The sequence below is a fragment of the Annulohypoxylon truncatum genome (assembly GCF_022578515.1).
Source record: "Annulohypoxylon truncatum strain CBS 140777 unplaced genomic scaffold F4807scaffold_6, whole genome shotgun sequence".
Classification (NCBI taxonomy): Eukaryota; Fungi; Ascomycota; class Sordariomycetes; order Xylariales; family Hypoxylaceae; genus Annulohypoxylon; species Annulohypoxylon truncatum.
This window is the reverse complement of record NW_025953792.1, coordinates 240,999-261,800: the sequence shown is the minus strand read 5'-3', so window position 1 is coordinate 261,800 and position 20,802 is coordinate 240,999. Positions and strand designations below refer to the sequence as shown.

The window sequence follows — 20,802 nt, the reverse complement described above, 5'->3', positions numbered from 1 at the left end:
GTTCGTGCAGAACACGGGCCGTTGACGAATCTGGATTACCTAAGTGAATATGGTTGACTCATTATATATATGGGATGCACAGGCCATTGCATATTGAATAAGTTTCTTTTGTACTGTATAATGACAGTTGTCTGATCAAATTCATTACTGTCATCCGACACTGTACACGTTTGCCAGGTGCGAATGTTTAGAAGCAAACATGAGGGTTGATTGTGTCAGTGTAGAATTTGATATAAAAATGAAGCCTCAACCTAAAGCGTGCTTCGGTACCTAGGTACTTAAATTCTGGATGAATTGAATTTATGGAATATCTTCGGCCTATTAAATTAGATCATACTGTGTACAGAGGTATCTGCCCAATGATCCAATCAGCCGGGAACCAAGCGGACCGAATTAGCGGGTTCAGATGGTCTAAACTGAACCTTATCGCGATAGATAAGTGTAAAGTCCGAAAATTGAAGCTTTTACAGGCGAACTAATTTTCCAGACTATTTCTATTTCGAATAGATATTTCAACATGAGAAATTGCGCGCATGACTATTACATCGAACATCACGCATACCGTGTATAATTCCTAAAGGAATAATGGCATCCGATTCAATTCAACTTTGCTAACAAACACGAATATCATCTCACTGCCGAAGACCTTTCACGATGACCTCGCTACATCCGCTAGTGCCGTCTCCCAGGCTCCTCAGATTCCTTCGCCTACAATCGGAAAGCTTTAGCTTTTTCAGTTGGAGCCATGATAGTAGTAAGAACCTTGGCCAGGCGGCGCGTAAGGTTCTATGCGCGACCAGAAGACCCCAGAAGAGTCCTCCACGGGTAGATTGTACCATGGACTTTTCGCAAAATACGTCATTACAAGCCGGCATGTTAGATTTGGATTTGCTCATACAATCGCGCGGTAACCAAGCCTCACGAGGCGTTCGCCAGAGAAATCTTCCATACTTCTTGCCAAATATAGGCCTGCGATATAGCTCCTCAACCCGACCCCCAACAAAATGCCAGTCGACGTGGAGAGATAAACTCTGGGGCTTTGGTACAAAGAAGGAGGGCAAACCATTGGAGCCGGATGACCTTCCCAACGACTCAGACAGAGGCCCAGATAATAATTCCATGTTCAATATGCGACGGCAGCTCAGTCAGAAAGCTGCCTTGGAGCCGAGATTGCGATGTACCGAAGTCGACGAAAATGGCAACGCCATATTGGTAGATGGCGAATTTAAGAAGAGCGAGCTCATCGCAAGGGTTTGTCCACCTTATACCTAGATCACATAAGACCTCTAAGAAAGACGGTAACTGACCAGACATAGTTTGGCTTGTTACCTCGAGATCTACGCAAGATCGATTCCTCCAACTTACCACATATCCTCGTCCGACCAACCGCTATCTTGCTTAACTTACTACACTTAAAAGTGTTAATAAAGTACAACCGGGTCTTACTATTCGATGCGTACGGCTCCAAGGCATCTTATCCCCAGTCGGCGTTCATGTACGATCTACAAGGCAAGCTTCAGCAGAAAGTGCCTGGAAACGGCGGCCTACCATACGAGTTCCGCGCTCTAGAAGCCGTCCTGCAATCCGTCACCCAAGAACTTGAGGCAGATTTCGAGGCGGTTCGCGATCCGGTAATCCGTATATTGAGCGAGCTTGAGGACGACATAGATCGACACAAGTTGCGAATTCTTCTCGTTCTATCCAAGCGAGTGAGCACTTTTGAACAGAAGGCCAAGCTTGTCCGAGACGCTATCGAGGAACTCCTTGAAGCAGACGACGACTTGGCCGATATGTACCTGACCGAGAAAACACACGAGATCCATCGCGAACTCGACGACCACACCGAAGTCGAGATGCTCCTAGAGTCATATCATAAACTCTGCGACGAAATCGTCCAAGAGGCGCAGAATCTAGTGTCAAGCATTCGGAACACCGAAGAAATGTAAGTTAATTAATCACCTACCTAAGACCACTCAATATCAAACTAATAATAATAGTATTCGGGCAATCTTAGATGCCAACCGCAACTCTCTCATGCTCCTAGATCTAAAATTCAGCGTCGGAACACTAGGTCTAGCTATGGGTACATTCATCGCCGGTCTCTACGGCATGAACCTCGAGAATTTTATCGAAGAGACACACTGGGGCTTTGCGGCCGTCACGGGCGCCTCTATCTTGTTCTCTCTTTGGGTATGCAAGTACGGCTTGGCTAAACTTAGAAAGGTCCAGCGCGTCAAAATGCAGACCGACAGCATAAAAGGCAGCGATAACGGGTACCACTGGTTCCACGACGAAGGAAACGTAGGACTTTTGGACCCCCGTAATCGGGAAATGTTAAGACGGCTTAACATGAAGAAGCAAGAGGCCGAGAAGAAGAAAATATGGTGGTGAGACGCTTGATAATGAGCTATACGGGGAATGTTCTATTAGAGAATTGGGTCAGGCTTGCGTATGATCACATTTTGGGCGTTATGACGGGGTCGGCATTTCCCGGGGCATAGTAGGCTGGTTCAAGAGTCTGTACACTGTGTGATAGACTTTAGGACTTAAAAGGTATTCTCATCTCCTTACATTGAGGGACGTCCTATAGATACCCATCGTAGACCGGCGGACTGGTCCTAGATATATTATCTTAGAAAGGTCCTCAGGGACGTCACATCACACATCGTCCCGTTATGATCGAATGCTGAGTGGCTAACGTGTTGATTTGTGTATGTATGTATGTACAATAAGAAGTATCTACTAGGAAGCGAATGTGTTTTTCGGTTATGTCCTCCAAACTTCCACCTCATCCCACCCCGTCTATGTTCATCTCAACACCCCTCGTCTGCTCGTGTACCCCTTTTCAACCACATCCATCATCTCCATCCAACATCCCCCCCTTCAACCACCCCACCCCTCACAAATTCGCCCCTAGCCAACATCTTCCATATATCGCTTAGGCATAGCTCCAAGTAACCTTAACGCGTCCCTTATCCAAGCTCGCGAGCTCCTTGAACACGGCCGGACTGACGTCGATGGAGCCCGAGGCGCACTCGGGGCACTTGTCGACGACGGTGGCGGTGGCCGTCTTGCCCCCGTAGCTGATCTTGATCGTCTTCCCGCACACCGCCGCGTTGTTCGGGTTGGCGTCGTAGCCGTACTGGGCGGGTGCCAAAGCGACGATGTGGTCCGACTCCGTGTTGTACTTCCCGCAGGCGCCGAGCCCGGGCGTGTAGTACGTCATGTCGCCGCTGTAGGCGAGGCCTTGGGTCGCGGCTAGGGCGACGGCGAGGACGGTGCTGCGGAGGGAGACCATTTTTGGATTGTTGTGAGTTTGAGGTTTTGTTGGTTGAGTTTGTTCGAGTGGTTTGATGAAGAGAACTTGTTTGTTATGAGAGTTGGAAGCTTGAGTCGCTGATGAGCAGAGTAAATTCTGGTCTAGAGACGTGCCTGCTATGGTCTATATATACTATTTTCCATATACTTTGAGCCCCTTCCCTTCGTCGAGGATTGGAAGATATGCCATACCCGTGGTACCGATCCTGTTGAGGTTCTAGCCTGTGTCCTAGACTCCCAAACTCTCTTACCCCTGACCTAGGCAGTAGGCTTACTGAGTGATTTAGGTAATTTGATGACGGCGCTGGACGAAAAGGGGAGTTGGGTATGGTAAGTATTGACCACTCTATTGATTCCATTCCGCTTATTTTCCTACACCAAGGGAACCCGGACTGCGTGAATGCCGGCATTTCCCTATGGTGAGCCCTTCACTCACTATGGATAGCCTAGATAGACTTGTCCCTTTCTAAAGCTTAGTCGTTGGTAGCTTACGTTATCTCGGTGTTGGTTAGGTTACAATATATTTGAGGCGAGGCGGCTGTCAGCCACGCGCACTTGATGACCCTGAATCTGGGGGTTAATATGGGAACATACCTTGACAGGTGGTTCATCTGATCTGTAGGACAAATCTACCTACGACTACCAGCTACCGTCACATATATTTGAAATGCATTTAGAGTGAGTGAGCCTCAATCCTTCGAAGAAACTTCTTTGTATTATTGGTCAATTCAACGACCATATATTAGTTTACTAGTTAGTTATAACCCCAGGAGAACCGGTAGTTGTGTATAAAGTGGCGGAGGCTACAAATTGACGACTTTGCCGTCTCATCCTTATGCCTGGTGATATCGAATAGCTTCCTGTTGGCGCGTAAGGAGTGCAGGTGATAATTTGAAACTGTTAAGGACCAAAATACCTTCTCAAGCCTTGGTAATCACCATTTACATAAATATCTTACTAATGATTTCGTAGAAGGGTAAAAGTTCAAAGTGAATTATTGTCTGCAGTGTAATGTCTTCTGGCTAGATTAATGACACTATTCACGCTTAGAAGATATCTGAATTAGGATATCAGGTCTTTCGATTTAGGACTAGGTAATCAAAACTCGACCGCCCTGCTTACTTGCATGCCGGTACCTTACACATCGCCTCAGCCCTAGAGCAAGGAGGCCAATCCAAAGTCTGATCATGTTACATTATTGTTACGCTTGGCAATATCCATGAGCTGACCTAGTCTGCTTCTCGAATTTCTAGAGGATATAATACATCTCATATGCCGAGCCGACCTATAATCTGACGCCAACCAATATAGAGCTGAATACCCCTGCATGTGACAAGATCGTTGTTGCCGGTTGCTCTTGGTGATTGTATAGGTAGAAGTATTAAAAGGACTCAAGCCTCAGGATTCAGGATGAGACCGTCAGACTCGTAGCGAGTTCGGAGTAGCGGTAGTAATTAACTCAGAGGATTTCCAAATGATCAAAAATCAGATAACTATCTTGCAACTTCCTATTAAGTTTCATGTAGGTCTTAAGTGAAGAGTAACAAGCACTTAAAATAGAATATTTTATCTTCACCCTCATATCTAGGAACGTATCAACACGGCAGACCATCACTATCGTAGGACCATTTGAATCACGCAGAACGACAATTGCTAAAATCTAATCGCACGAGTCAGTACCTCGTGCATTGCGTCTTTGGGGTCGGATTAGATTAATCATGTGGTAAGGCGCCGTAAGCAAGACATAGGTGAGACCACCATTTCCGCAATGTAACGACAGGCACAACAGGGTTCGGCTTCATCTCATCTCCGTAATTGCGCCCATGGCTACCCTGTTTATCCATATACTAGTGGCAATTGCTATACAGAGAGCACTGAGATGACTGACAATTTATGTTGCAATGGCATATTGGCATCAAAATAACCTCAATATTTCAGCATGTCCGCTGAATAAGTCTTATTATTCGAATAACGCCAGGCTATCCAGCCCATGTATCTCCTATGCATCCCATCTTTATCTCGCCTAGGTATATGCACATTTGAAGTCTAGCAGTTCAACCCTTTTAATTAAACAGCATCATCACCTCTAGGACTTCCTGGTCTCGACCTTCTCTCGCCCTCATCATCCGGCTCGTCTTCATATCGTTGCCGCCTCGATGGACTCCACAGTCGACTTCTACTTCCGCTACCCGGTGGGCTTGCTACCGCTACGTCCGGGTCGTCTTGTTTCCCTCGCCACCACCTCAGCTTCCAAATTCCGCCCAGAGCATCTTGAACACCAGCACTGGCGGAACTCTTCCGCCGTATATGTTTACGTGCTGTGAAACCCGGGAATCCGGTTGACTTTCTTCGTCGTCTAAACATCTTCCTCGGCGAGGATTCGTCCGCTTCGACCGCGTTTAGTGACGCCGTCGATTCCCCTGATATGACTCTTCGCCCTGGCATTAGTGGCGTATCTTCGCCAATCGCACTTGCAGGTAAAGTGCTCGACCTATTTCTCAATGATGGCCTCGGCGTTTCTTGGTCTTCCAATTCATCCCATATCTGCGCGCGCTCGTGCCAGCGGCTGGATGGCTTGCGGCCTGGTGTGAGGGGTGTGGTCTCCCCGTTCGGTGCGAATGTGTTGTATGTAGGCGGTACTGCTGTTCCAGCCTCACCAGCCGATTCGGTATCAGTCGGAGATGATTCCTCCCCTTCTGTATCTTCGACAAGTCCCAGTCCTGGCGTAAGACTTGATGACCCAACAGCTGGTGGGTGCTGCTCGTCGCTGAGGCGCCATGATAATGCTAGAACGCCAGATAATAATATAACCGTGCCCAAGGTAATCAGCCCTGCATGTAAGTGTGTGATGAGGTCGGTCTGGTGGAAATAAATCAAGCCATCTAGAATGGCGATGATGTTGTAAATACAAAACACAAGAGGGTATAACACGGATGTGGATACTAGCTTCAATCCGCGGTGAAGATAATACAGCTGGCTCAAGGCCAGGGCGACCAATCCAAGCACAAGCATCCATGATTCCCAATGCCCGAATTGGTTATCGCCATCAGCGATTGTCCTGATGACCAATTCGACGGCGGATTTCGCGAATAATAAGGAATGAGCCGATAGAATACCGCTGATGCATCCAAATACGAGTCCACGGGCTAGCCGGAACCTGGCATTCTGCGATAAACTGCTGAAATGATTGACTAGATCGATGACCAATGCCATCGAGATAACAAGTACAGCCTGGAGCGACATCCAGAGAATAAACGGCCATCTACCAAGCAACTCCAGTAGCTCCGCTAGACTGTGTGCCGGAGAGGGTATCGCGCCGAATATAGCTATTAATGCAGCGCCGGTGGTGACAAGTGCGGTCCCGTAGAAAGACCATCGCGTAAAAGGTTCGTTTAATATTAATGTAGCGCATATGGAGTTGAATACAAGTCCGGCAGCTTGTAAAGTCGATAGGACTGGTAGTGGTAGGGTCGAGATTTGGATGGTACTTCCGAATATGTTGGATATGACGAACATGCCCATGCCCAGCTGCCATCTTCGTCTTCGATATGCCGGTCGCTGGAATTCGAGGGGATACTTCTCATCTTCGAGCATATGCGATTTTCGCTGTAGGGTGAGGCCGAGGGACTGGACGCTCGTGGACAGTAGACCGACTAGGATACCAATCTATGATGGGAGATCGCATTAGTATTGGTGGTAAATGAGATGATCGGAATCCTAAGTATGAGCATTCAAACCTACCGCGATGGTGCCTCCCGGCGAGAGGTCGCCAAATACACCCATTGCGACAGATGTTTGGTCAGCTCATCCGCGATCGTTGCCAGATGAAGAAGCGCCTCGGTTGCCCATGAGACGGCGGATGCGAATAATCCTTGCCCTACTATCCACCTCGAGTACCAGACGGACGATTCTAGATTCGGTAAATGAGCGGGGATAAATGAATGTATTGTTGTAGTACGATAGTAACAAAGAAGAAGTCGACAAATGTGATCGCAACAGAGTCCGACACGAATTTAACAAGTCGCAGAATTAGAAGTTCGAAAGGCCAAGTTCATTAGACGGTGAACTGAGCTCGATGACGCCCGTCAGAGACCAGGGACAGACAGACAGGGGGGATGTGGCTTAAAAAGAGGCAGCGGTGTTCTAAGGCTCGTGTACCTGACGGTGTGAATCTGTTGAGATTGGCGGGTCGGTTTTCTCTCTTACTCAACGGCACAATTGGGACAAAGAAATGTGTATTTGGTAATCGAATGAATTTATAATTACGTTGGTTGAATGAGCATGGACGACATGGAGTGTTTTAGAAATGAAAATAAGAGTACCTAAGTACAAGAGCGTTGAAGGTTAAAGTTCAAAGACTAAATTTGAAGTGCAAGATGCGGAAAGTACAGAACTCTATTCCAGGGGTCTGAGGTAATGAGGTAATTGCTTCAAGATTTCCAAAGGTCACCCTAGATTCCCCATTAAGCCTGACGGCTGTATTGGGAATTGGGATGTCGGGGTCGGGACAACGAAGCAATGAGACGAAGATCTATACGACGCTGTCCTGGCTTGACCTTGTTATTATACCCAAACTGTTATAGTATCGTTGTAGTAGCAGAAACAACAAAGCAACTAATCAATCAAGCACCTCCAATGGACTGAAACGCGGTAGCATCAAGTGCCAGCGCTGTCAGTGGTCACTGATCAGACACCAAGTCATCAAGTACCTAAATCAAGTCATTCTGCAGGGGACACCAGACTTCGGCTGTTGGAGTATACTGCCTGTGGTCTTGCTGTGGTGTTACGCCAGTGGCGTTGAATGTTGCAGCGAATTCTGCGAGGAGCTAAGATTAGGTACCTGTCTCACTAGCCACATGTGCTATGGATGTCCCAGATAGCAAGGGCAAGCGCAAGGGTCTAATGATCAAAGACTGTGGCTGGTGAAGCTGTATACATTACATAATGTACATCTACCCTAAACTGAAATGAGGTAGCTGGGGTTACCCACATTGATTGATGCAGCTCCACGACTGGGTTTCTGTAACTGTACATAACGTCTGGTTGATAGATGTCACCGGAATCCAACGTTTAACAGGCCGCTGCGGAAGAAGCTATCTTGACCCACTACCTTCTCTCAACCTACAATCGACATCTTTCTGACATTTGGCTACCTTAGAAATAACTCTCATCAGGCGGATTGCTTAAAACGTCTTGCTGAGAGACTCCCATCTCGCTCCTTTCAAGCTTCCAACCACTTAATATACGCACCTCAAACTCCTCTCAAGATGTCGCAAGTCCACGCCTTGTCCGACGACCAGGTAAACAGTCCTACGCACTCGATCGATGTCTCACCAAAAACAAGATCGATACTTATGTCTCGAGTCTATTATAACAAACAACGTGCTAATGGATACACCCCCTCTCAAAACAGGTCGGGCAAGAGCTCCGCAAGATGACGGCGTTCATCAAGCAAGAAGCCCTCGAGAAGGCGCGCGAGATCGAGATCAAGGCGAACGAGGAATTCAGCATCGAGAAGTCCAAGCTCGTGCGCCAGGAGACCGACGCCATCGACGCCGCGCACGCCAAGAAGCTGAAGCAGGCCGCCATGTCGCAGCAGATCACGCGGTCCACCGTCGCCAACAAGACCCGCCTGAAGGTCCTGGCCGCCCGCCAGCAGCTGCTCGACGACATCTTCGAGGCCGCCTCCAAGAGGCTGGCCGACGGCGCCAAGGACCCCGCTAAGTACCGCGTCACCCTGAAGAACTTGTTGCTGGAGGGCTTGTACGCTCTGGCCGAGAGCGAGATCCAGGTCCGTGCTAGGAAGGTCGATTATGATATTGTGAAAGAGGCTATTAAGGACGCGGAGGAGGAGTATAAGAAGACTATAGGCAAGACGACTACTGTTACTATCGACGAAGAGAATCCGTTGGCTGAGGGCTGGTGAGTACCAACATCTTTCATAATGCCGTAATGACTTGATTGTCGAAGACTAGGTTCATGAATTGCTAACGAGATATAATCCGCACAGCTCCGGTGGCCTCGCAATCGTAGGTGGCCAGGGAAAGATCGAGATCAACAACACCTTCGACGAGAGGCTCCTCCTTCTACAATCTAGCGGTCTACCCGCCATGCGAGAGACGCTGTTCGGCAAGAACCCCAACCGAAAGTTCTACGACTAAGGTTGCTCTCATCCTCATCCCGAGATTCCAACCTCATCCGCGAACACGCAAAGAAATCACAAAACCAACAAACGCTGGACGTCTCAGCAAGACGGGGGAGAGAGAAAGATCGTGTGTTTGGGCAGTGTGTCATACTATTATCCTAACCTGTGGGAAGTCTCTTGAAAGGGGTAGTTGCATTCGGGCGTAGGGCTGGCTGAACTACCTAGCTAGCCCGTGCTCTTGGTAGTAACTCAAATTAGAAAGGCTGCTTGTCTGTATATCATAGGCGTTGCAGGACGTCCAACACATCAATAAACCACCAATTTATTCTGCACTTTGCACACTCTGTGTTCCCAACATTCTATTTAAACCACACTAACTCATCACATTCGACCCCCCCTACCTCTCATCACCACCTCAGCCGCCACTGCCCCCGTTCCCATTAGCTAACGAATCAGCGCTCTTAGCCGCCTTCTTCTGCGCCCAGCTCTTCATGAAAGCCCTCTGCTTCGGCAGGTTTCTATCCTCCTTGGGTTCGGGGTCGAAGATGCTGGTCTTGGGCGGGGGCCGCGTGCGCACGGCGTAGGTCAATCGCTTGGCGACCAAGTCGATGGACGCCTTGGCCACCTTGCGGGACAGCAGCGTGCTGTCGTGGATCTTGTCGTGGATGATCTTGAGCCGGAACGTCAGGCCGTCGATGTCGGCGTCGAACTTACGACCCGCGTCCCTGTCTTCTACTCCGTCTTGGGTGTCGGAGCCGGCGTTGACGTTGGCGTTGGTGGCAGAGGACGTGTACTGCTTCATGATGAAACCGCCGCTGCCGAGGACGATGTCCAGGAGCGTGACGAGAGCGCGTAGCGCCTCGAAGTCGGTGGTTTGGCTGATGCGGAAGTCCGGCGACTCGAGCCGGTCTGTGAGAGCGTCTAGTGTTAGAGCCTCGTCGACTGGTTTGCGGCCTAGCGAGGTGTCCTGGAAGAACGCTACGGCTGCCATGCGTCGTCGTAGGTCGAGCTGCTTGGTGCCGGTATTGGGCATGTAGCTTATAGGAATTACGTGATTGCCGGGACCGTCTACGATTTCGTAGAAATATAAGGATATGGTCTCGCACTTCTCTATTGTTAGTTTTGCGAATGTGAAATAGGCAGAAAAGGGGTCGGAACTTACAGCCTCATCCCATTCGTTCGTGCCATGCTTCGGAAGAGCTTCGACAAGAGACCCCATCGCCTCAGCATGCTCAGGACGAACCGTAGTGCTTACTAGGGGGTCTAGAGCCATACGCAGCAATAGTTTGATGGCTCCTATTACACTTTCCGTGCTCATGCTCCGAGCCATCCGGTCTAGAAGTATTAAGAAAGTGACAAGGCCTGACCAGTCTCTCTGAGGATACGGGTCTTCTACCCTTGGAAAGCTTTGAAGTTTGGAATGATCTTGCTTTTGAGAGTATTTGGGACCGCCTAGCTTCTCTAGCATATAATATAATCGCGCGGTGGTGACGAGGCGGGGAATGCTATCTAGACACCAAACCAACAAATTGACATATTGCGAGCGTAGCTGAGCATTCTTCTCAACGCAGAGCTCATCCAGGATCCAGAGGAAAATCTCGTCCGGGATCTTCCCGCCTCTATCGACGATAGAATGTGGATACCCGAATATGACGGATTGGTCTCGCGTGCTTGAGTCGGCGAGACAGCGCCAGGCTCCTGTTGCTCTTTTTTGAGGAAATGGTTTCCTAGGAGGCTTTAATAGGGGTTGCTCCAGGTTAAAGAAGTAGCACACCCTGCGAGACCCGTCTACTTTGGTGCGGTTCATAGCTCTCATAAGCTTGTCGCCCCTAGTATCTTCCTCATCGTTATCGAGGAGTTCCTTAGCTGTTTTCTGCAACAGTGACGGGTCGTTCTGCACCTCCGTCAAGAGTTGGCCAAATTCATCTTCGTCATCCTCGCTTTGGTTGATGAGTTCATCAGCCTTCCTGGCACTTTCCTCCGCTCGGTCAGACTGCCGGGCATGGTCTATTAAGTATTTCAGGTCAAACTTGTGTTTGGGTTGTATTGTCAAGGGAGACTTGGGGTAGGACGTTGAAGCAGTAGCTATTCTCTTAGCTTTTGGAGAAGTTAGATTTGTATCTCTTTGGTAGGGACTAGGACCATGTTTCCGTTCAATGAAAGCGGTGATTGACTCGAGAGAGCCATCCGAATCGCCGTCCTCATCATCGGACCCTTTGATTTCATCGGTCCGATCTCTAGGCTTCGGTGTGGATTTCGGGGTCCTAGGGGTTGAAATTGACGATTGCGGATCTAGCACCGGCGGAGACGAGCTGGCAACCGGTAGAGACTGAGTGCTACTCCGGCCGGAAGGCTTGCCGAAGAAACCCCTGATATCCCCGTTTCGGGACATCGAATATAAAATATACACACTCCACGTAATTAATTTTGGTACATACAGATCTGTGATGGGATTCTCTTGGGATTGGCTAGAACGAATATTGATTTCTCATTGCGAAACCCTCACTTCCGAACCAGGTATGTACTATTAAACTAAACTTTTAATAAGGTTAAGGTAATCCTTGGCAGACGAACGCTCTAGAGGCTAAGAACGCGTCGCACAGATGTGGGGCCGTTCTCAAACCGTGGCAGGCCATGGCAGACGGTGTTGGTCACTTCCCCAAAAGCCCCAAAATTAAGTTAATCCCTTTTGATTTGCAGCAAAGAACGTGTGGACTAACTTAATTGGGTATCTTCACTGGAAAGTCTTAATGAGCCAAGGATAAAAGGGGAACCCCATTCGGAATGGTAACTTGCGAACCAGATGTGCCTCTTTCGTCTATTCTACGGTACATACTAGGCAGTTCCAAGATCCATCACCTTTCTCTTGTCTTTGAACGAACATCAGTTGAGTAGAGGGGGTTGATGGGATAGGTGAGAAGGCTGGAAGGCAAGAACATAATCCTTCACCGCATCTCACAATCTCTTCTCAACGCAATTGATAAAAAGGACAGATTTGAATGCCAGGCGCCTAAGGCTTAGGTGATATGTAAATAGTGCAGGTCGCAGTGCAGGCTATAAGCAATCCTCAAATCCATTAATATTGACGATCATCACGGAATATTTCTAGCGTTGAAAATAGGGGTACTGCCTTAGCAGGCAGGCAGGTGAATGGTGTGGAGATGGTGCTAGGTAAACCAACAGCCTCGTTTTTCATATCTACTCGCCTACTACTAACAAGACTAGGTAGTAAATGGTGTCATATTAGATACACAAGTCTTTGAATGCAATTCCTGGTTGCTTGGGCTGTGAGGCTGAATATATAAACTGTCTTAGGTCAATACATCAGACGCATCTACGTACTTACGCACAGAATACCTACATCTATGTACTATGTAGAGGATGATGAATGGGTGTACGAGTGGTCTAATTTAAGAAATGGAAGACGGGAATCGGCAATCGTCACTGCGCTTATGTACTCCGCGAATTCTGCTGTGCATCTCTTGTTTTGGTTGTAAGATGAATGCTAAAATCTGACGAAAGTGACGCAACGCCCATCAAACGTTGGCTGCTTTTGCATCGCCACGATATTCGGACGGAATTCTAAAGCCTTGTCTTATTCAGATTGTCAGATAACTTGTCAGATGGAGTATATTCTGAGCGTTCTAGGGGCGACGGGAACATGTAACGCTGCACCCGAACGGTTTTACCTCTCTCGCCTCGAGGGCCTTTTTATTAGAGATCTGCTTAGGCTTGGCGGATACCCGGATCATACAGTGATCCTCGAACTGTACCGGTATCGTAAAGCCTACCTGGTGGCCCTGGTAAACTGAATCTCATAGGGCGATTGGATCCGCTACTTCGGGGCCTGTTCGGGGTTAAATAGATTGAATTGGGGATTTGAAGTCCGACACCGAGTATGCAGGTTTTACAAGACTTATGCAGTACAGTCTAGCCTTTCGTTACGAAGTATGGCGGGTTTCAATTTGTCAGCTACTATGCGGTAGGTACCTAGTGAAGTATTCTTTACGACCCTGACTCGAGGGTTGGTGGTATCATGCTCTTGATAATTTGTCTAGTCTCTCCAACATAACGTGCTTGCTGGGAGTTAGGCCTTCATGTTTCCTATGTGCTTAATATATTAGCAACAACATGTTGCAATAAGCGACGCACGCTGGTTGGTCAGAGTCGCAACTCCTGAAGGATCTCTTACATAGGACACCCCCATCTGTGCCCCCGATACCACTTGCTTGAAAAATCGATGATGTGCGTTTGTGACCCAGATTTCTTCACAGGGACGGGGAAACTGAGCGGAGCGAATAGGTAGGTAAGGACAGCTATCAAATTTATTATATTGCGGCGAAGCACCTTAGAGGCATTCTAAAGAAAAAGAAAATAAAAGTAAATAAAGTAATTGACCCTTAATTGAGAAAGAAGCCTAGGCTAAAGGCGCAGCTAACAGCTAGAATATTCTTCACCAACCTTGGCCGCACGGGAATAGGACTTCGCCACTGTTGTTGGTGTAACAGATAATCTCCTGGATCTTGTTTGGTATATGAGACCGGGTAGAGGGTAGGTCGCACATGGCCTTTCCCGCGAGGGCGGAGCTCTTGTGTTTTGACATCATGTTGCCGCTAACAGGCGGTTACGTGGAATCTACGCAGGCGGCCTTGACGGTAACCCACACAAACACCTAGATAGTGCGTGTCTATCGAGTAGCGTCTGACGGTGCGGATGCTAGACACGACAGCTATACCCATTTGCGCAATGCTCGTGAATCCCTATATCCATATAAGCGCGCAAAGACATGGTGTAATTAAGATGCTTGGGTCGAGAAAAGCCTATGGAATCATTCAATGGCTCTTTTCGTAAACGGAAGTCAATCAGGTCCCACGCTGCTGCGCTGTAACGATGTTGTGCGAGTTCAAGGGGTTTCTATGGGTTTTAAAGGTCAGCTCGGAGGGTTGCCGAGGGGCACTTACCGAATTCAGCCGCAAAGATTGGGTAGAATACATGACCTGGGCAGTGTATTTAGGTCCTAGGAATGCTCTGTATGCCACCGGACGCGTGCTGTACGCGGGGCACTAATTAATGAGGTATGAATGGATATAGTAGAGCGATATGTCTGGGTCAAATTCTCAGATCCGACGAGATGTTTAAATAAGTTGCCTGCGTGTTGGATTTCGAAGAACTTTATTTATGAAGTATCCCATACCTAAATATAAAGATACCCAATGATTGCGCAGTAGCATTGTGAGGATTCATAGGTACATATTAGTATACAAGCATCCTGCATAACAAAACAATCTCAACCAAGATCAGCAAGTTTGGCTGGTTAAGCAAGTTACGCTGGGCTGGGAACTCCTTAGAGGCATTTTCTTGGTGGTACAAGGGTATGCTAGTAATAGTACTTCCCTAATTGTGATGGTGCCACAGTGCAGTTCCGATTATAAAGCAAAAGTAACAGGCTGGAACTCCACAAAAGAAGTGGGAAGGACGGTTCGTAACCAATTTGGAATACATTTGTCAAGTACTTCGTTGTCATGACCTTGAAATGTTGAAGGAGTTCATATCATGATAATAATCAGATAAGTTCATAAAGAAATACTTTCAGGCATATAAGATATCAATATGTATGAGCCAACAATAATTATATTGAGAAAGGAAGAAGATTAGTTAGAGGATATTTAGGTATCTGAGTAGATGATAGATAGGTAGAATGAACGACAATAAGCAGGTACACTTGTATATATATTTATATATATATATAGGTACTTATGTAGGCATGTACCTTTCTACCATGTGTGCACTCAATTGGAAGTGCATAAAATTGTGCCAATGTCTTTGGCTGCTTCCCCTATTACCGCCGAGATCATAGTGAACTTTTTAGTGCATTTCGGAGAGAGTAATAGGCAGGTACATACGTAGTAGGTGCTGATACGCGTAACGATTGTGTACTCCCTAGCAACCCGTGATTTACAGTGCCAGTACAGTGCTCGGTGTACCTTATACCCCCGGCCCTTCCGACGGTAGCGATCAATCAAAAACTTCCATTGTTCCCTTTCCATTCTGTCCTTACTGTCATCAACAACACGATCGCCGCACCCAGTATCAAGCAAGGGAAGCCAGCAAACGAGCAGTCACCAACCTTCTCTCCGATGCAAACCTGCGCTGACAATTCAGCCGTAACGACGATATCAATCGACGTTTCCTTTTCTACCATTTTGGCGACCCCGGCGCGATTGCATCCAATTGACCAAGCTTTCTCCTTTTACTGCTAATTAGGACCTCGACGGTTTTCAACGAGCGAATCGTGGCCACGAAGGGCCAGTCTGGCGGACACGTCGGGTTGATCGGGCTCTGCCCGCAACTCCCCCAAAATGGCGAAAGCTGACGACGAGATTGATCCGGTCGACAAGACTAACAGATCGAGATGGGCGACTCGAAAACTCACCGTCAAGAGCGGTGGATTGAAGAGGATTTCCCTCATGGACCGAATACACAAGTCGACTGGTTCAACGGAAAAGAAACGCCATTCAGGTGGCAGTCAATCCACGGAAGACAACACTCAATACGATAGCGCCACCGCGACCGATCAGAATGAGCAGTCCGATGCTAAGAGCACGACATCATCTACGGATGACGGGGAAGGGAGGCAGGTATATTTCAATCTACCATTGCCTGACGAGTTGAAAGACGACGAGGGACTTCCTATTCGTACATACGCCAGGAACAAGATCCGGACCGCTAAATATACGCCATTGTCTTTCATCCCTAAGAATTTGTGGTTCCAATTCCACAATATCGCCAACATATTCTTCCTTTTCATGGTTATCCTTGTGGTAAGTATTTCCTTCTAAACCCATATCCTATTTTTCGTAGAGGATTCACCAAATTCCTTGTTTAGATCTTTCCCATTTTCGGAGGAGTCAATCCTGGACTCAACGCAGTGCCTTTGATATTCATCATAGCCGTGACAGCCGTCAAAGACGCGATTGAAGATTATCGCCGGACGATTCTCGACAACGAATTGAATAATGCACCCGTTCATCGCCTAGTAGGGTGGGACAATGTCAATGTTACCGCGGATAATGTCTCATTATGGAGGAAGATCAAGAAGGCTACATCTAGAAACATGGCAGCATTCTGGCGTTTGATTCAAAGCATCTGGAAGAAGGACGCTAAAAAGGATATGTTGGAGCCTTCGGGGGATCCGCGTGTTTCCGTCGAAACTAAGGCGACACGTCGCGAATCTATGCTGTCCCCTCGTACCGATAGGACATCCTATGTATCTGCATACGAAGACATCCAGATGACGCCGGTTACGTCCCCTCTCCCGCCTCACTCTCCTGTTCCCCAGAAAGATTTTCTTGAGGTCACCGAGCGCCCGACCTCCGGCCAATCGTACAACCCAGACGAAGTGGAGATGATCGCTAGAGTCAAGGGCGATCTCATCAACCACGAGATGACGCCTACGGGCAATGCTAGATTTCACAAGGATCACTGGAAGAACTTGCAGGTCGGCGATTTTGTGCGACTCTATAATGATGACGAACTTCCTGCGGATATCATTGTCCTCTCTACGTCCGATTCAGACGGCGCATGCTACGTAGAGACAAAGAATCTGGATGGAGAAACTAACTTGAAGGTTCGCCAAGCGCTTCGATGTGGACGAACGTTGAAGCATGCCAGGGATTGCGAGCGCGCTCAGTTTTGCGTCGAGAGCGAGCCTCCTCAGCCCAACTTATACAAATACAATGGTGCTATCAAATGGGAGCAGATGTTGCCGCATGGTCCTAAGGAAATGTCGGAGCCGATAACCATCGACAACATGCTTCTCCGTGGTTGCAACTTAAGAAACACCGAATGGGTTCTTGGTATCGTCATGTTTACCGGTCACGATACCAAGATCATGATGAACGCGGGTATTACGCCGAGCAAACGTGCTCGTATCGCACGAGAGCTCAATTTCAATGTTGTGTGCAACTTCGGTATTCTCGGTGTATTGTGTCTCCTCTGTGCCGTTGTCAACGGAGTCTCGTGGGCCAAGAGCGATGCATCGACTGCTTGGTTTGACTACGGTTCTGTTGGTGGTACGCCCGGTATGACCGGATTTATCACCTTCTGGGCCGCGCTTATCAACTTTCAAAACTTCGTCCCGATCTCCCTCTATATCTCGCTTGAAATTGTGCGAACGCTGCAGGCTATCTTCATCTACAGCGATGTCGAGATGTACTACGACAAGATTGACTATCCTTGTGTTCCGAAGTCATGGAACATTTCGGACGATGTTGGCCAGATAGAGTATATCTTCTCGGACAAGACTGGAACCCTCACGCAAAACGTCATGGAATTCAAGAAGGCTACGATTAATGGTCAGCCGTATGGAGAAGCCTACACCGAGGCGCAAGCTGGCATGCAGAAGCGCTTGGGTATCGACGTGGCCAAGGAAGCTGCTAAAGCTAGGGAACAAATTGCCGCTGGAAAGATACATGCGTTGGAAGGGCTGAGGAAGATCCATAACAATCCGTACTTACACGACGATGATGTAACGTTCATCGCGCCTGACTTTGTCGACGACCTGCGGGGAGAATCTGGTGAGGAACAAAAGGAAGCAAACGCGCATTTTATGCTAGCGTTGGCTCTCTGTCATACCGTCATCGCAGAACATTCCCCTGGTGACCCTCCGAAGATCGAGTTCAAGGCCCAGTCCCCAGATGAGGCAGCTCTTGTATCAACTGCTCGTGACATGGGATTCACTGTCCTTGCGCAGACGAGCGATGGCATCAAACTGAATGTGATGGGAGAAGAAGTACACTACCCGATCCTCAACACGATCGAATTCAACTCCAGCCGAAAACGTATGAGTGCTATCGTTAAAATGCCTGATGGCCGAATTATCCTGTTCTGCAAAGGTGCGGACAGCATCATCTACTCGCGTCTCAAGCGCGGAGAGCAGGCGGAACTGCGCAAAACTACCGCCGAGCATCTCGAGATGTTCGCCCGGGAAGGTCTACGAACTCTATGCATAGCCCAACGTGTACTATCCGAGCAAGAATATCTGGAATGGCGCAAGGAGCACGACAAGGCCGCCACTGCCATGCAGGAACGAGAAGAAAAATTGGAGCTAGTCGCAGACAAGATCGAACAAGAGCTTACTCTACTGGGTGGTACTGCTATCGAGGACCGACTTCAAGATGGCGTACCTGATACTATCGAATTGCTTGGCCGCGCTGGTATTAAGCTGTGGGTGTTGACCGGGGACAAGGTCGAGACTGCTATCAACATCGGATTCTCATGTAACCTGTTGAACAACGATATGGAACTGATTAACCTCAAATTAGAGGAGGATGAGAGTGGCAAAACTAGTGACGACGTATTCCTCAGCCAGATCGACGAGGAACTCGACAAGCATCTCAGGACGTTCGGTATTAGTGGCAGTGATGAAGATCTGATCCTCGCCAGAAAGAACCACGAACCCCCTGCACCGACCCACGCTCTGGTAATTGACGGGTTCACGTTGAGGTGGGTGCTGAACGATAGGCTCAAGCAGAAGTTCTTGCTTCTTTGCAAGCAATGCGCATCGGTTCTCTGTTGTCGTGTCAGCCCTGCCCAAAAGGCTTCGGTCGTATCTATGGTCAAGAATGGTCTCGATGTCATGACGTTGTCCATTGGAGATGGCGCCAACGATGTTGCCATGATCCAGGAAGCGGATGTTGGCGTGGGTATTGCTGGTGTAGAAGGTCGCCAAGCTGTCATGTCTGCAGATTATGCCATTGGCCAATTTCGATTCCTACAACGACTTGTTCTGGTGCATGGTCGTTGGTCGTACAGAAGAATGGCTGAAGCGATCGCCAATTTCTTCTACAAGAATATGGTCTGGTGTTTGAGCATTCTTTGGTTCCAATGCTTCTGCAATTTCGACATCACATATCTCTACGAGTACACTTACATCATTCTCTTTAACCTTATCTTCACCTCCGTACCTCCAATCGTCATCGGTGTCCTCGACCAAGACGTGTCTGACGCGGTCTCTCTGGCTGTTCCTCAACTTTACAGACGCGGCATTGAGCGCCTTGAATGGACTCAGCACAAGTTTTGGTAATTATATCTTATTCCCTTGTATCTTGATCTCATATGCTAATTAGACGCAGGATGTACATGATCGATGGTGCCTATCAAAGTGTGATGAGCTTCTTTATCGCGTACCTAACCTTTGCCCCCACTTCGGCCGTCACCGCCAACGGATTGGATATAGGCGATCGATACCGGCTAGGCGCCTATGTTGCTCATCAATCCGTCATCACGATCAACCTCTACATTCTCATCAACACCTACCGATGGGATTGGCTTACCTTGTTGATCATCGCCGTCAGTGACCTTCTAATATTCTTCTGGACCGGCGTCTATAGTTCGTTCACGTATTCGGGTACGTTTTATGGCGCTGCTCCACAGATTTATGCCGAAGCTTCTTTCTGGGCCTGTTTGATTGCTACTCCTATCATTTCGCTAGCTCCGCGTTACGCCGTCAAAGCTCTTCGTAAAGTCTTCATTCCTCGCGACGTGGACATTATTCGGGAGCAGGTTGCCATGGGTAAATTCGACCAAATAGAGAAGGAAGATGAAAGTGAGGTTGTGGCAAAGTCAACTTCCTCACACTCGTCAGAGTCCTCCCGACACAGACGGCATAAGCAATTTGCGAGTGTAGATGAAGATCTTAGACCTATCTATCCGCCTTCGGTTGCAACGCAATCTGTTGTCGGGCATAACGCTCGCAGTCAGAACGGTAGTGACGGTACTAATTACACGAGACATGAGCCCTCCATTGACGTGCCCGTAATGCAACCCGTGGATCCGGCTCCGGATCCTCCGGTACGTCAATCTTGCGATCGTGTTCGTCCTTCTTATGATCGAATGCGGGCTTCGATGGATCGGGTTCGGATGAGTTACGAAATGTCTAACGATTTCACTTCGGCTGCTATGTTGAGTAGATTCGAATCTACTCGTTCCGGTCCCGATTCTTCGCAACCACCAAGTGAGGGTATTGTCAGTCGGATACGAAGGCGAACCCGTGGCAAATCCTTCAAGGCAGCTTTCGCCCATCACAAGGATAATAATATTCACGAACATGAATGAAGAGTATCAACCCAACATCCATGGCGAGCTTTGTAAGATAGTGCGGTACTCTAACTTTTGGCTTCGTTCAATGTGATATCCTAAGCACTTTGTGCTTCAGTACGATCTCAAACGAACTGTACGACACTGCTGTGATTTCTCTCAGCTGGATCATCGACCCGAGTCTTCGGAATGGTCTGTCTACACTTTTTTTTCCCTTTTACATTTGCGACGGAGTTGGCGTT

General features: G+C 48.2%; 6 protein-coding genes across 6 annotated transcripts; 3 read left to right on the top strand and 3 right to left on the bottom strand.

Annotated features, from left to right (window-relative positions):
* The first annotated feature begins 395 nt into the window (after positions 1-395).
* F4807DRAFT_413627 (cora-domain-containing protein) lies at positions 396-2,661 on the top strand. Its single transcript, XM_047996894.1, has 3 exons — positions 396-1,251; positions 1,317-1,942; positions 1,998-2,661. Exons 1-3 carry the CDS (start codon positions 655-657, stop codon positions 2,389-2,391), a joined length of 1,617 nt encoding a protein of 538 aa, XP_047857112.1. The 5' UTR covers positions 396-654; the 3' UTR covers positions 2,392-2,661.
* Positions 2,662-2,907: 246 nt separating this feature from the next.
* Positions 2,908-3,396, bottom strand: F4807DRAFT_413625 (barwin-like endoglucanase). The gene has a single exon (XM_047996893.1). The coding sequence runs from the start codon at positions 3,296-3,298 to the stop codon at positions 2,939-2,941; it is 360 nt and encodes a 119-aa protein (XP_047857111.1). The 5' UTR covers positions 3,299-3,396; the 3' UTR covers positions 2,908-2,938.
* A 1,989-nt stretch (positions 3,397-5,385) lies between these two features.
* Positions 5,386-7,101, bottom strand: F4807DRAFT_450253 (magnesium transporter NIPA-domain-containing protein; the record flags this gene model as incomplete). Its single annotated transcript, XM_048000106.1, has 2 exons — positions 5,386-6,984; positions 7,060-7,101. 2 exons carry the CDS (start codon positions 7,099-7,101, stop codon positions 5,386-5,388), a joined length of 1,641 nt encoding a protein of 546 aa, XP_047857110.1.
* A 1,202-nt stretch (positions 7,102-8,303) lies between these two features.
* Positions 8,304-9,679, top strand: F4807DRAFT_342026 (ATPase, V1/A1 complex, subunit E). Its single transcript, XM_047995380.1, has 3 exons — positions 8,304-8,618; positions 8,732-9,240; positions 9,329-9,679. Exons 1-3 carry the CDS (start codon positions 8,586-8,588, stop codon positions 9,477-9,479), a joined length of 693 nt encoding a protein of 230 aa, XP_047857109.1. The 5' UTR covers positions 8,304-8,585; the 3' UTR covers positions 9,480-9,679.
* A 199-nt stretch (positions 9,680-9,878) lies between these two features.
* Positions 9,879-11,855, bottom strand: F4807DRAFT_457386 (uncharacterized protein; the record flags this gene model as incomplete). Its single annotated transcript, XM_048001032.1, has 2 exons — positions 9,879-10,568; positions 10,626-11,855. The coding sequence occupies 2 exons, from the start codon at positions 11,853-11,855 to the stop codon at positions 9,879-9,881; spliced, it is 1,920 nt and encodes a 639-aa protein (XP_047857108.1).
* Positions 11,856-15,596: 3,741 nt separating this feature from the next.
* Positions 15,597-20,632, top strand: F4807DRAFT_342001 (phospholipid-translocating P-type ATPase). Its single transcript, XM_047995379.1, has 3 exons — positions 15,597-16,284; positions 16,350-19,543; positions 19,597-20,632. The coding sequence occupies exons 1-3, from the start codon at positions 15,823-15,825 to the stop codon at positions 20,576-20,578; spliced, it is 4,638 nt and encodes a 1,545-aa protein (XP_047857107.1). The 5' UTR covers positions 15,597-15,822; the 3' UTR covers positions 20,579-20,632.
* Positions 20,633-20,802: the final 170 nt, after the last annotated feature.